At 40.6% G+C, this 16,256-nt stretch overlaps 1 protein-coding gene across 3 annotated transcripts in view; it reads right to left on the reverse strand.

Annotated features, from left to right (window-relative positions):
* LOC115225887 (progranulin) overlaps window positions 1–15,680 on the reverse strand; it is a 39,986-nt gene extending 24,306 nt beyond the window's left edge. The window contains exons 1-3 of one of the 3 annotated variants that reach the window (XM_029796888.2): window positions 15,470–15,677; window positions 4,187–4,354; window positions 1,015–1,140 (exon numbers count right to left, since the gene is read on the reverse strand). In XM_029796888.2, coding sequence (XP_029652748.1) covers window positions 1,015–1,140; window positions 4,187–4,351 — 291 coding nt within the window. In that variant the 5' untranslated portion in view covers window positions 4,352–4,354; window positions 15,470–15,677. Of the gene's footprint in view, window positions 1–1,014; window positions 1,141–4,186; window positions 4,355–15,469 lie in introns of all 3 variants that reach the window. The other 2 variants (XM_029796889.2, XM_036514755.1) reach the window with 2 other exon arrangements.
* Window positions 15,681–16,256: the final 576 nt, after the last annotated feature.

Here is a 16,256-nt window from a genome sequence, read left to right on the forward strand (position 1 = left end):
CAGTTGGGATGTTTGGAAGGTCGATATGCAATGAAGTTTTGTGTTAAACTAGGCAAAAGCACTACAGAGACTTATGGAATGCTCCAGGCTGGTCGTGGATTATCTTGTATGGGTTGAGCATCTGTTTTTCACTGGCAAAAGAGGCTAGGGGAAAGTAAACCCACCTGGAAGCTCGTGATAATCCCCTTACAACAAGGGCATCATCTACATCCACTGGGTTCCCTCTGGCCAGACGGTCAACAAAAAGTACTTTGTAGAGGTTTTGAAGGAGTTCAGGAAGAAATTTTATGCAAAAAGCCGGAGCATCGGCATCAAGACAATGCACCGGTCCACAGTCCCGTTCTTGGAACCAAATACTTGGCAGAGATGGGAATCAAAAATGTCCCTCACTCCATCATTTTATTTTCCCCTCCAGAATAATCTCAATGCTTTTTTCGAAACATATGTTGGAAGTATAAATGATTTGAATAACACCTGCGTTTGGGTCCATTTCTTAATTTATCCATACATATATATATATATATATATATATAACGTAAAGTATACTAGCCATCTCAATATGGCTAACCACTAAGGGTGGGTGTTACTGTAGCTTTTAGCCCCAGGAGATCATCGTCTCCAGCTGGCTTTAGACACACTTTCTGTGCCCTTATGATATTTGCAAAGGGAGGTCATATATATATAAAATATTAGAAAAAAACCACCTTTTATCAATTCAAAATGAATAATTAAATTAAATAATTAAATGGTGTAATTTAATTGATAAAAGTGAATTGATAAAAGGTGTTTTTTTTCTAATATTTTATATATATTATATTGTATGGAATTTGATTTAGTATTTCTAAATTGAATTCTTTTTCCTTGTAAGTTTGGATTTTATTCCCTCATATAATAATTATATATGTATGTATGTATATGCATATATCACACCCAAGCCAGTAGCATTCATGGTTGAGTATTCAAGTGAAGTCTGTGGATAAAATACGAAAAAATTACATAAAATATACACGGTACCTTGTGCTTCTTTATTGAAGCATTTTGCCATGAAATCTTGATGCCATCCTTTATGCATTGACCATTTTTCACATCGCAGGCATAACCCTCAGGGCAGCAATGGGTCCTGTCTGAACAACATTCAGCCTGGAACAAGAAAGTACAACAACATGGAAATATAAAGAAGATTGCACAAATAAACAAAACAAATAATTATTATAATTTCCAAAGGGGCCACAAGGCTTAAAGGTACAGAGCCCTCAGCTGGTATCTGAGAGGCGTTAGGAAGGGCATCCAGCTGTAGAAACTCTGCCAGATCAGATTGGAGCCTGGTGCAGCCATCTGGTTTACCAGACCTCAGTCAAATTGTCCAACCCATGCTAGCATGGAAAACGGATGTTAAACGATGATGATGATGATGTTGCGGTCTGCAGCAACTCCCTAAGGGTCAGTTGATGTTTAGAGGGGTTGGGAATTTTCTTCAGAATAAAATATTTAAATTGGGTGAGGTTATAAACCAGAAGCAATACTTGTATCTTTTATTGTTTACTTGTTATAGTCGTTAGACTGTGGCCATGCTGGGGCACCACCGTGAGGAATTTTAGTCAAACTAATCAACCCCAGTACTTCCCATTTTTTTTTAAAGCCTGGTACTTACTCTACTGGTCCCTTTTGTGTCTTCTACTATAGAAGTGGTTCCCAAACTGGGTGGTTAAGCCTCCTGGGGGCGGTGGTAAGTTCCAAGGGGGTGTTGAAGAGGGGTGATTCATGTAAAAGCATCAAAATAATGGCCTCATTAGGTTAAGCTTTATTTGTGGCTTTATATAGCTATGGTGCGGCCTCACCTGGAATTTGCATCACCGGTCTGGAACCCCTATCTTGCCCAGGATATCAATCGTCGACGTGCAACCAAAAGAATACCCTCCATCAGGCATTTGCCATATTCTGAACACCTTACTTCCCTGGGCATGGACACATTGAAACTCTGACGTCTGGCAGCTGACTTGGCAGACACCCATAAAATTATTAACCATCGTACAAACAATAACTCTGAGCACCTTTTCAAACTCCACCTGTCTAACACCCGTGGACATGTTTACAAAGTCAGAAAACAGCACAGCTCCCATGACCTTCGGAAACATTTTTTCACACTAAGAGTTGCTGTAGCATGGAACAAACTGCCGGCATCAGTTGTTAGTTGTCGGAGCACTGCATCCTTCAGAACTTCCATGCTTCCTGAGATTCGCCAACACTACACCTGATTTTCTCCCCTCCATACACACGCAAGCATGTATCTGACAACCAAGGCATGGACACACTGAAAATCCGATGCCTAGCAGCTGACTTGGCAGACACCCATAGAATTATTAACCATCTTACAAACAATAACTCTGAGCACCTTTTCAAACTCCACCCGTCTAACACCCGTGGACATGTTTTACAAAGTCAGAAAACAGCACAGCTCCTTCCATGACTTTCGGAAACATTTTTTCACGCTGAGAGTTGCTGAAGCATGGAACAAACTGCTGGCATCAGTTGTTAGTTGTCGGAGCACTGCATCCTTCAAAACTTCCATGCTTCCTGAGATTCGCCAACACTACACCTGATTTTCTCTCCCCTCCATACACACGCAAGCATGTATCTGACTCATACACTGTTCACTTCCCAGACATTTTTACATTAACCCTTTAGCATTTAACCCTTTCGTTACCAACCCGGCTGAAACCGGCTCTGGCTCTGAGTACAAATGTCTTGTTTTCATAAGTTCTGAATTAAAATCTTCCACCAAACCTTAGTCACAATTTATGTTCCTAACACTAGCTTAATGATAACCAATTTATTTTACTAAATTCTTTGTTATATTTAAAGTAATTGAAAGAAACACAGAGCATCTAAACAGAAATATGGTAACAAAAGGGTTAAAATATATAATAGAGAAACAATTTTTACCCTTTCGATACCAACCTGGTTGAAACCACCTCTGGCTCTGTAGTATAAATGTCTTGTTTTCAAAAGTTCTGAATTAAAATCTTCCACCAAACCTTAGTCACAATTTATGTTCCTAACACCAGCTTAATGATAACCAAGTTATTTTACTAAATTCTTTGTTATATTTAAAATAATTGAAAGAAACACAGAGCATCTCAACAGAAATATGGTAACAAAAGGGTTAAAATATATAATAGAGAAACAATTCTTAACCCTTTCGTTACCAACCCGGCTGAAACCGGCTCTGGCTCTGAGTACAAATGTCTTGTTTTCATAAGTTTTGAATTAAAATCTTCCACCAAACTTTAGTCACAATTTATGTTCCTAACCCTAGCTTAATGATAACTAAGTTATTTTACTAAATTCTTTCTTATATTTCAAGTAATTGAAAGAAACACAGAGCATCTCAACAGAAATATGGTAACGAAAGGGTTAAACCGGTCATATCCAGCCAAAGGTATTCTGCCTGTTTTATGGTCAAACTGGCCAGATCTGGTCTCTCACACCAACCCTACAATATTGTTTTAAAAATTAACAGCTACCTCATCAAAATCTCATAGCTACAAGATAATGCATGATTAGTGGATGAAAAAAGATTAATTTTGGTAGAATAATGCGAACACTAAAGGGTTAAGACACATGCTTTATACGCACTTTTGACAAGTTAGTGTGCACCTGAGCACTGTATACAATAATCTCATTATTTAATTACATTAAAAGCATGCAATGGTCCTGGGGCAATGGTAAACCAGGTTTCAGGTTATACTTACCAATGTGAGAAACATGTGAGGAAAGAAGCTTGAGAGGCGGTTGGATGGAACCTACACTCGCCTCCTTATGAGAGCTCAAAATCTCTCGTGGAAGCGTCATCCAACCAAAATGCAAATATATGGGAAGCTACCACCTGTGTCATCTCTTGTGAAAGGTAGAAGAGTCCAGCTTGCTGGACATTGTTGTAGAGCTGAAAACGAGGTAATTTCTATTCTTCTCCTCTGGAAGCCATCTACTCGCAATACCAGAGGGCGCACACTCTCCTACCCTGATGTAATCTCCAGGGATACAGGCATCCAGCAACAGGACCTCCGCAATGCTATGATGGACTGTGAAGTCTGGCGTAACATGGTAAATTCCATTGTCTCGATCACGGTCGAACAATGAATGATGATGATGAGGAAATTTTATGAAATCTGGAAAAAATACTTACATTCTTATAGATACAACAAGCATATTCATTGGGGCCAATAAGGCAACAGGTACCGTTCGTGCAGGTGGCTACTTTACTGGAACACAGATCGTCATAACGGTTGTAGAAGAGTTTTCCTCCTTGGACGGCAGACAAGAACAGAACGGCAAAGAGGGAGTACAACATTTCCTAAAGAAGACAAAAAAATACATGAAAAATAAACGGAAAAGGCGCAGGAGTGGCTGTGTGGTAAGTAGCTTGCTAACCAACCACATGGTTCTGGGTTCAATCCCACTGCGTGGCATCTTGGGCAAGTGTCTTCTACTATAGCCTTGGGCCGACCAAAGCCTTGTGAGTGGATTTGGTAGACAGAAACTGAAAGAAGCCTGTCGTAGGAGTGGCTGTGTGGTAAGTAGCTTGCTAACCAACCACATGGTACTGGGTTCAGTCCCACTGCGTGGCATCTTGGGCAAGTGTCTTCTACTATAGCCTCGGGCCAACCAAAGCCTTGTGAGTGGATTTGGTAGACGGAAACTGAAAGAAGCCTGTCGTAGGAGTGGCTGTGTGGTAAGTAGCTTGCTAACCAACCACATGGTACTGGGTTCAGTCCCACTGCGTGGCATCTTGGGCAAGTGTCTTCTACTATAGCCTCGGGCCAACCAAAGCCTTGTGAGTGGATTTGGTAGACAGAAACTGAAAGAAGCCTGTCGTAGGAGTGGCTGTTTGGTAAGTAGCTTGCTAACCAACCACATGGTTCTGGGTTCAATCCCACTGCGTGGCATCTTGGGCAAGTGTCTTCTACTATAGCCTCGGGCCGACCAAAGCCTTGTGAGTGGATTTGGTAGACGGAAACTGAAAGAAGCCTGTCGTAGGAGTGGCTGTGTGGTAAGTAGCTTGCTAACCAACCACATGGTTCTGGGTTCAATCCCACTGCGTGGCATCTTGGGCAAGTGTCTTCTACTATAGCCTCGGGCCGACCAAAGCCTTGTGAGTGGATTTGGTAGACGGAAACTGAAAGAAGCCTGTCGTAGGAGTGGCTGTGTGGTAAGTAGCTTGCTAACCAACCACATGGTTCTGGGTTCAGTCCCACTGCGTGGCATCTTGGGCAAGTGTCTTCTACTATAGCCTCGGGCTGACCAAAGCCTTGTGAGTGGATTTGGTAGACGGAAACTGAAAGAAGCCTATCGTAGGAGTGGCTGTGTGGTAAGTAGCTTGCTAACCAACCACATGGTTCTGGGTTCAATCCCACTGCGTGGCATCTTGGGCAAGTATCTTCTACTATAGCCTCGGGCCGACCAAAGCCTTGTGAGTGGATTTGGTAGACGGAAACTGAAAGAAGCCTGTCATATATATGTATATATATATATATGTATGTGTGTCTGTGTTTGTCCCCCTAGCATTGCTTGACAACCGATGCTGGTGTGTGTTTACGTCCCCGTCACTTAGCGGTTCGGCAAAAGAGTCCGATAGAATAAGTACTGGGCTTACAAAGAATAAGTCCCGGGGCCGATTTGCTCGACTAAAGGCGGTGCTCCAGCATGGCCGCAGTCAAATGACTGAAACAAGTAAAAGAGTAAAAAGTAAAAGAGTAGGAAACAAATGTATAAAAATAAAAAATAGAGGGTGTCTCAGAATTATCTATCAATTTCTATGGAATTGGGAAAACTGACAGAATTTTAGGTTTATTAGTTAACTAGCAGTATCACCCGGCGTTGCTTGGGTTTGTTTCGACCCTTTAGAATTGGAGTTTTTGAAAATTAAAAATTTTGCATTATATAGCTTGTTATTCTCTTTAAGTGAACATTTTTCTGGTTGAAATACACCGAAAAATGGCGACACAGCAGTAAAAAAATCGTAAAAAATAGGGATTTTCATAGAAAAAAAGCACCATTTTGATGTAAATAATTTTTGGTGTTAACATGGTCCGATTTGAATTTTTTCTTTTATGGAATGAAGAGCAAGCCTTCTTCTATCATACTCTCAATTTTGGTCAACTTGTGCCACAGGGTCTTGGAGGAGATAGTGTTAGTTGAAGGCTACCAAACCTGCCATACACACACAGACAACTTCAGCTTTATATATATAGACTAGCAGTATCGCCCGGCGTTGCTCGGGTTTGTTTCTACCCTTTAGAATTGGAATTTTTGAAAAGTAAAAATTTTGCATTATGTAGCTTGTTATTCTCTTTAAGTGAACATTTTTCTGGTTGAAATACACCGTAAAATGGCGACACAGCAGTAAAAAAATCGTAAAAAATAGGGATTTTCATAGAAAAAAAAGCACCTTTTTGATGTTAACATGGTTTGATTTGAATTTTTTCTTCTACGGAAGGAAGAGCAAGCCTTCTTCTATCATACTCTCGATTTTGGTCAACTTGCGCCGCAGGGTCTCGGAGATAGTGTTTGTTGAAGGCTACCAAACATGCCACACACAGACAACTTCAGCTTTATATATTGAGAGATAGAGATTATGTGAAGGCGCATGGCTTAGTGATTAGAGCATCGGGCTCACATTCATGAGGTTGTGAGTTCAATTCTCAGACCAAGCTGTGTATTGTTTTCTTGAGCAAGACACTTTATTTCACGTTGTTCCAGTTCACTCAGCTGTAGAAATGAGTTGCGATATCACTAGTGCCAAGCTGTATCGGTCTTTGCATCAGTGACATCGCAACTCATTTTTGACTGCTGTGTCGCCATTTTTCGGTGTATTTCAACCAGAAAAATCTATATATATAAAGCTGAAGTTGTCTGTGTGTGTGTGGCAGGTTTAGTAGCCTTCAACTAACACTATCTCCTCCGAGACCCTGCACGCAAGTTGACCAAAATCGAGACTATGATAAAAGAAGGCTTGCTCTTCATTCTGTAGAAGAAAAAATTCAAATCAGACCATGTTAAGACACAAAATTATTTACATCAAAAAGGTGCTTTTTTTCTATGATATTCCCTATTTTTTACGATTTTTTTACTGCTGTGTCGCCATTTTTCGGTGTATTTCAACCAGAAAAATGTTCACTTAAAGAGAATAACAAGCTACATAATGCAAAAGTTTTACTTTTCAAAAATTCTAATTCTAAAGGGTCAAAACAAACCCGAGCAACGCTGGGCGATACTGCTAGTCTATATATATAAAGCTGAAGTTGTCTGTGTGTGGCAGGTTTGGTAGAAGGCTTGCTCTTCCTTCCGTAGAGGAAAAAATTCAAATCAGACCATGTTAACATCAAAAATTATTTACATCAAAAAGGTGCTTTTTTTCTATGAAAATCCCTATTTTTTACGATTCTTTGACTGCTGTGTCGCCATTTTACGGTGTATTTCAACCAGAAAAATGTTCACTTAAAGAGAATAACAAGCTACATAATGCAAAATTTTTACTTTGCCTTTCTCTTGGATAACATCAGTGGTGCAGAGAGAGGACGCTGGTATGCATGGGTGACTGCTGGTCTTCCATAAACAACCTTGGCCGGACATATGCTTCAGAAGGAACATTCTGAGGCTATAGCCAAAGACCCACGATTCATCACCTGTTATCACCGTTTCCAAAAAGCTTCCATCTTCTTTGACTCAATCAAGGAAATCCTTCACAACTGAAACCTAATCTTCCTTTCGAGATGACCGCACTTGACACACTTTACTCCCAAGTACTGCTATAAACAATGGAAGTGAGCCAGATTCGCTACAACTCAGTGTGTCTGAGTTCAAGGTCAATCTGCGCCAAGCAGCTTTACTCCCGCATACTTCAGCTCTGTTACCATAGAAACAGTGACGATACCTTCTGATCAGATCTTGCATGTGGTTAGAATTACAAGTATGCAAAAGAAACTTAAACACGATCTGTTCATCATCATCATCATCGTTCAACGTCCGCTTTCCATGCTAGCATGGGTTGGACGATTTGACTGAGGGCTGGCGAACCAGATGGCTGCACCAGGCTCCAATCTTGATCTGGCAGACTTTCTACAGCTGGATGCCCTTCCTAATGCCAATCACTCTGAGAGTGTAGTGGGTGCTTTTACATGCCACTGGCACGAGGGCCAGTCAGGCGGTACTGGCAACAGCACGCTCAAATGGTGCTTTTTATGTGCCACCTGCACAGGAGCCAGTCCAGTGGCACTGGAAACAACCTTGCTCGAATGTTTTTTCATGTTCCACTGGCACAAGTGCTAGTAAGGCGACGCAGGTAACGATCATGCTCAAATGGTGTTTTTAACATGCCATTGGCACGGAGGTCAGCTTGTTGCTCTGGCCCCAATCTCACTCATATGGTTCTCTTAGCCCCGCACTAGCACGGAAGCCAGTCATCGAACTTGTAGTATTAATAGTATTAGGTTCCCTACAAATAATCCACAAGTCTCATTACTATTCACTGAAGTCTATACTGTAGGCATTTAGATATGCATTCAACACTCAGAGAACATCATCATCGTTTAACGTCTGTTTTCCATGCTAGCATGGGTTGGACAGTTCGACTAGGGTCTGGGAAGCCAGGAGGCTGCACCAGGCTCCAATCTTGATCTGGCAGTGTTTCTACAGCTAGATGCCCTTCCTGATGCCAACCACTCCGTGAGTGTAGTGGGTCCTTTTTACATGCCATTGACACAGGTGCCAGAGCAGGCTGGCAGCGGCCACAATTGGTTGGTGCTTTTTATGTGCCACCGGCACAGAAGCCAGTCAAGGTGGCGCAGGCATCGGCCACGTTTGGCTGGTGCTTTTTAGTGCCACCGGTACAGGTATCACAACTACAATTTCCATTTGATATTAACACTTTATAGAATTTGTTTAACTTTTGACCAGCATGGAAAAGAAGGGGCTGGAAGCTTAAGGATCCTGTGAATGGACAGAGATATAGAGACGTATTACTTGAATCTTTTGACGAAAAAGAGGAGGATATAGCATCTTGACCATTGGATTGCACCTAGTAAGTTCCCTTCTTAGGAATAAGTCTGGGCAAGGTTGTTTATGAAAAACCAGCAGTCGCCCATGCATACCAGCCTCCCCTCTCCACACCACTGATGTTATCCAAGGGTAAAGGCAAAGGGGCCGATACAGCTTGGCACCATTGATGTCGCAACTCATTTCTACAGCTGAGTTAACAGGAGCAACGTGAAATCAAGTGTCTTGCTCAAGAACACAAAACGCAGCCCGGTCCAGGATTCGAACTCACAACCTCACAATTGTAAGCTCAACGCTCTAACCACTGAGCCATGCTATACTCTTTACTCTTTTACTTGTTTCAGTCATTTGACTGCGGCCATGCTGGAGCACCACCTTTAGTCTTTGTAAGCCCAGTACTTATTCTATCGGTCTCTTTTGCCGAACCGCTAAGTAACGGGGACGTAAACACACCAGCATCGGTTGTCAAGCAATGCTAGGGGGAAAAACACAGACACACAAACATATACACACACACTTATATATATATATATATATATATATATATATATATATATATATACATATATACGACAGGCTTCTTTCAGTTTCCGTCTACCAAATCCACTCACAAGGCATTGGTCGGCCCGGGGCTATAGCAGAAGACACCATGTGGTTGGTTAGCAAGCTACTTACCACACAGCCACTCCTGCGCCTATGAATATATATACATATATATATATATATATATACACACACACACATATATACATACACACACATATACATATACACATATGTATACATATACACATATGTATACATATACACATACAGATATATACACACAGACAAATGCTATTTATTATCTTTATGTCAATAAATGTTTCTTTTTTGCTTATCAACACTATTTCAAAGACATTGCCCTCAATTTAGGTGGGGCTTTGATTTGCATGGTCCCTTATCTTTACTGTCTGCATTGTTGGGTTTTCATGCAGTGAATGTCTTTGTCAACATTCACAAACGAATTAACAGAATGGCTTTTTTGAACTTTGCACCTATTTCAATCTGACTGAGAACCAATTGCACGACAAATTGAAAGTGGAAAATAAACACAATCATTAACAAACAATTAGCAAAATTAAAATTCTGCAGTAATTGGTAAATAATAGGCGCTAATTATAAAATGTGGTTGGTTTCATTATGCTTAATTTTCAATTGTTAAACTCAGCATTGTTCGTAATAGAAGACAGGAAGGAACATGAATGAACCTCGTATGCTCTGTTGGATGAGTATTGTCAGGGTGATTGTACGATGAAGAATTGGTTTGTTGAGAGAAGAATAGGGAAGTGAGAGGAATCGGATGTGATGTGCAAGAGAGAAGACTAGGATGGGGTGGCCATTGGATGCTTATACTCTTTATAAAAATTCCAATTCTAAAGGGTCGAAACAAACCTGAGCAACACCGGGCGTTACTGCTAGTATATATATAAATATATATATATATATATATATATATTATATATATATATATATATATATTTACTGCCCACAAGGGGCTAAACATAGAGGGGACAAACAAGGACAGACAAACGGATTAAATTGATTACATTGACCCCAGTGCGTAACTGGTACTTTTCTTTATCGACCCCGAAAGGATGAAAGGCAGAGTCGCCCTTGGCGGAATTTGAACCCAGAACGTAACGGCAAGGCATTTCGCCCGGCGTGCTAATGTTTCTGTCAGCTCACCGCTTTCAATATATATATATATATATATATATATCACCGTGACCGACCAGGCTATCAGATGTTGCTACACATCGCTGGTCACAATGCGCTTCGCATTGTTTTACCCTTCATATGACGCCACCCCGCTGGCTAAGCGAGCAGGCCAACAGAAGAAAGAGTGAGAGAAAGTTGTGGTGAAAGAGTACAGCAGGGACTACCACCCACCCCCTGCCAGAGCGTCGTGAAGCTTTTAGGTGTTTTCGCTCAATAAACACTCACAACGCCCAGTCTGGGAATTGAAATCGCGAGTCTGCTGCCCTAACCACTGGGCCAATGCGCCTCCACATATACATATATATATACATTTTTTTATACTTGTTTCAGTCATTTGACTGCGGCCATGCTGGAGCACCGCCTTTAGTCGAGCAAATCGACCCCAGGACTTATTCTTTGGAAGCCTAGTACTTATTCTATCGGTCTCTTTTGCCGAACTGCTAAGTGACGGGGACGTAAACACACCAGCATCGGTTGTCAAGCAATGCTAGGGGGACAAACACAGACACACAAACACATACATATATATATATATATACGACAGGCTTCTTTCAGTTTCCGTCTACCAAATCCACTCACAAGGCATTGGTCGGCCCGGGGCTATAGTAGAAGACACTTGCCCAAGGTGCCACGCAGTGGGACTGAATCCGGAACCATGTGGTTGGTAAACAAACTACTTACCACAAAGCCACTCCTGCGCCTATATATTTTATCTTTTAGTTGTTTCAATCCCTAGTCTGTGACTATGCATTTTTACTGAAATTAATAAACTCCAAGGCTTAAAGCCTGGTTATTTTTTTGTCTCTTTTCCTAAGTTACGGGGAGTGGCTGTGTGGTAAGTAGCTTGCTTACCAACTACATGGTTCCAGGCTCAGTCCCACTGCATGGCACCTTGGGCAAGTGTCTTCTACTATAGCCTCGGGCCGACCAAAGCCTTGTGAGTGGATTTGGTGGATGGAAACTGAAAGAAGCCCGTCGTATATATGTTTACATATATATATATATATGTATGTGTGTATGAGTGTGTGTGTATGTTTGTGTGTCTGTGTTTGTCCCCCCAACATCGCTTGACAACCGATGCTGGTGTGTTTACGTCCCCGTAACTTAGCGGTTCGGCAAAAGAGACGATAGAATAATAACCATGTGGTTTGTAAGCAAGCTACTTACCACACAGCCACTCCTACGACTATATTTAAAAGGAAATAAAAAAAAAACCCAAAAAATCGAAAGGCGGTCAAAAAGTGGAAAAAACTTCAAGAGAAAAGTGGGTGGGGCAAACCATTCCACAGAAAAACGAAACCAAACATTTTCTAAGAATTCACAAGATTTTCGAATTTCATTTTTTTTCATGCACACGGGATAATCTCCAACTCTATGCCGTCTGCCTCTCTCTCTCTCTCTCTATATATATATATATATATATATACAATATATATACATATATATATACATATACATATATATATACATATATATATATATACATATACATATATATATATACATATATATATACATATACATATACATATATATATACATATATATATACATATATATATATACACATATATACATACATATATACATATACATATATATATATATAATATATATATATATATAATATGTATGAATGTATTTCTAGAACAAATGTATTCGATAATTACAGCATCGTAAAAGGCTAACCTTTAGGCAAAGACTAATTTTGGCGAGAATTTTTCCAGCAAAATATTCCTTCTCCAAAGGTGGCTCTCACACAACGTTGTGATTATTGAATACAGATAACAGTAATTCTCCATGACTACAGACAGACCTATATAGATTTTGCCCTAGAAATTTTTGTAGGCAGCTTTCGTTGTAAGCACATACAATGGCCGACGAGAAAACGAAAATTTGATAATTAAGCAATAAAATGAAAGTGAATGGTTATTATTATTATTATTATTATTTAAAAAAAAATTTTATGGTATTTTAAAGAAGCCGGATTTGGAGTATTTCTGTTAATAGAAAATCCGATGTCGGTAGCGAAGATACAATGGAAGCGAAATCTGTATCATTACTTTCACTTTTAACAATGTACCGCTTCGTACCGTTTTCTTGGCCGACGGTATACCTTGTTTTTTAGCTTTATTTTGGTATAATCTATAGAAATAAAACAGCCGATGCAATACCGAGAGGCTGGTAAGGAATAACTGGGAAGAATCTGGTGGTCATAGGAAAAACTGAAGGACAAAAATCCGACTAAAATGAAAGCTAGAATTAGCGGAAAAACACCAGCAAAAGAGTCGGAATAAATTACTGATGGAAAATCCTTACGTCGACAGAATATGTCTTTTTCTGCGAACGTGCAAATGGTAAAAGTAAACAGGCAACATCGCAACTAATTTATATTTCATTTAAACACCAATAAATCCTATTTTTTTCCTTTTTCTTTTTATACGATCGCACTGGTTGACCTTCGCCCGTATACTGTCCTAATTGAATTCGTATTAATTAAATAATAATGAAATACTAGACAGACTGGAAGTCTTGCGGAAGAATGATGATAAAATGAACAATAAATGAACACATGGTAATTGTAAACCGAAATATTTCCCGTCAAACAACCCCGAGCTGAGATCTGAAATTAAAAACCCGTAATAGCAAAAGAAAATAGAATGATAGATCGAACCATTCAATCTTAACAATGACTACCCTTTCTTGCTTTTCGTCATAATCTAAATCTCGGATTATCCAGAGTAGCCTAGCTTAATTTTTAAGACGTGGGGATGATTTGGGATAAATCTGGCTGTTATTTCTATTCCTATTTAAGCTTGTAAGGGCTATAGTTTTTTACAACCCCAGGTCGGCTCTCATCTAGACGACCTACGTGAAGACCGAACCATTCAATCTTAACAATGACTACCCTTTCTTGCTTTTCGTCATAATCTAAATCTCGGATTATCCAGAGTAGCCTAGCTTAATTTTTAAGACGTGGGGATGATTTGGGATAAATCTGGCTGTTATTTCTATTCCTATTTAAGCTTGTAAGGGCTATAGTTTTTTACAACCCCAGGTCGGCTCTCATCTAGACGACCTACGTGAAGACCGAACCATTCAATCTTAACAATGACTACCCTTTCTTGCTTTTCGTCATAATCTAAATCTCGGATTATCCAGAGTAGCCTAGCTTAATTTTTAAGACGTGGGGATGATTTGGGATAAATCTGGCTGTTATTTCTATTCCTATTTAAGCTTGTAAGGGCTATAGTTTTTTACAACCCCAGGTCGGCTCTCATCTAGACGACCTACGTGAAGACCGAACCATTCAATCTTAACAATGACTACCCTTTCTTGCTTTTCGTCATAATCTAAAGCTCGGATTATCCAGAGTAGCCTAGCTTAATTTTTAAGACTGGGGAATGATTTGGGAGAAATCTGGCTGTTATTTCTACTCTTATTTAAGCTTGTAAGGGCTATGGTTTTTTACAACCCCAGGTCGGCTCCCATGTGGCAGACCTACGTGAAGATCGAACCATTCAATCTTAACAATACTACCCTTTTTTGTTTTTCGTCATAATCTAAAGCACGGATTACCCAATTTTTAAGACGGGGGGATGATCTGGGAGAAATCTGGCTGTTATTTCTATTCTTATTTAAGCATGTAAGGGCTATAGTTGTTTACAACCCTAGGTCAGCTCTCAAGCACTGCTGCCGCTACCACCTCGTGTTTTTATATAACTATGACTACACAGTGTTGTCTCGTTCGGTAAGTCTTGTTGTGATCACACGACCTGTTAGAAATAGCAGCCAAATGCCTTCGAAACACGCCTTAGAAAAAAATTAAAGAGGAAAGGACGAAAACAAAGTGGTTATAGATACATATAAAGACGGGGTGGGTACTACTTAAGAAGAGTGGTCCCGGTGCGCGCACTCGCGCTAGCTAGTCGTGACTAGTCGATCCTACAACGACTTCCTAGCAATGTAAATAAAACACAAAATGATTTTTTTTAAACTAAGTAAATAAAACACAAAGTAAGGATCGACTATATATACAGATAGGAATTCTATTTCGATCTTTCAGCTTTATCCGTTCAGATCTAATCCGGAGCTAAACAAGAATTAAACAATGATTTAGCTGCTGTTTCTAGCAGCTCGGAGGGCACCAACCTTGGGCCATTGAAATGTGATTATAGGAAATATAAAGAAAGGAATCTCTTTCGATCTCTCAGCTCTATTCGTTCAGATCTAACCCGGAGCTAAACGATAATTTAGCTGCTGTTTCTAGCAGCTCGGCAGATCTATGATTTAGCTGCTGTTTCTAGCAACCTTGGGCCATGGAAACGTGATAAGAGAAAATATAAAGACAGGAATCTTCGATCTCTCAGCTCTATTCGTTCAGATCTAACCCGGAGCTAAACGATAATTTAGCTGCTGTTTCTAGCAGCTCGGCAGATCTATGATTTAGCTGCTGTTTCTAGCAACCTTGGGCCATGGAAACGTGATAAGAGAAAATATAAAGACAGGAATCTCTTTCGATCTCTCAGCTCTATTCGTTCAGATCTAACCCGGAGCTAAACAATGATTTAGCTGCTGTTTCTAGCAGGTCGGAGGGCACCAACCTAGGGCCATGGAAATGTGATTAGAAGGAAATAAGAAATGGTTTACTTACTTGTTTGTGAAGTATAAATGAAGGATGAAGAACCACGCGACTCTAGCTTTCCTCTCTCTCTCTCTCTCTCGGGATATATTTTATAATTGGATATATGCGTCTAATTTAATTTAGATGACGGGTACCTGCTCGGGTGAGGGGACCAAACGGGGTTTTGTGGGTTGGATGAGCAAAACCAAGGGAGGCTGAGTCAAAGTCACGACTTCCGGTTTTCGGGAGACGTCATGTGACTAGAGTAGAATGTCAAGGGGGAAGGGGGAGGATGAGAGGGGAGGGGCATGGCGGGAGGGCGAAAGGAGGAGTGAGGGGAGGTCGCGCGCGCGCGCGCGCGTGTGTGCGTGTATGCGTGTATGTGTGTGTATGTGTGTTTGTCTTGATTTTGCGAATACGTCGCACCCTGATCCTTGCTCGACGGGCCGACCATGTGAGCGGATTTTGGTTGATTGACGGGAAGTGAAAGGGGCCAGGGTTCGATTCGAGTGCGTGGCTGGTAGTTTGGGCAAGTGATTTCTACAAACGAAAGCCTTGTGAGTGGATTTGGTAGACGGAAACTGAAAGAAGCTCGTCGTATATATTTATGTATATATATATACTCTTTACTCTTTTACTCTTTTACTTGTTTCAGTCATTTGACTGCGGCCATGCTGGAGCACCGCCTTTAGTCGAGCAAATCGACCCCGGGACTTATTCTTTGTAAGCCCAGCACTTATTCTATCGGTCTCTTTTGCCGAACCGCTAAGTGACGGGGACGTAAACACACCAGCATAGGGGGACAAACACAGACACA

This window comes from Octopus sinensis, linkage group LG28 (assembly GCF_006345805.1).
Source record: "Octopus sinensis linkage group LG28, ASM634580v1, whole genome shotgun sequence".
NCBI classification, from domain to species: domain Eukaryota; kingdom Metazoa; phylum Mollusca; class Cephalopoda; order Octopoda; family Octopodidae; genus Octopus; species Octopus sinensis.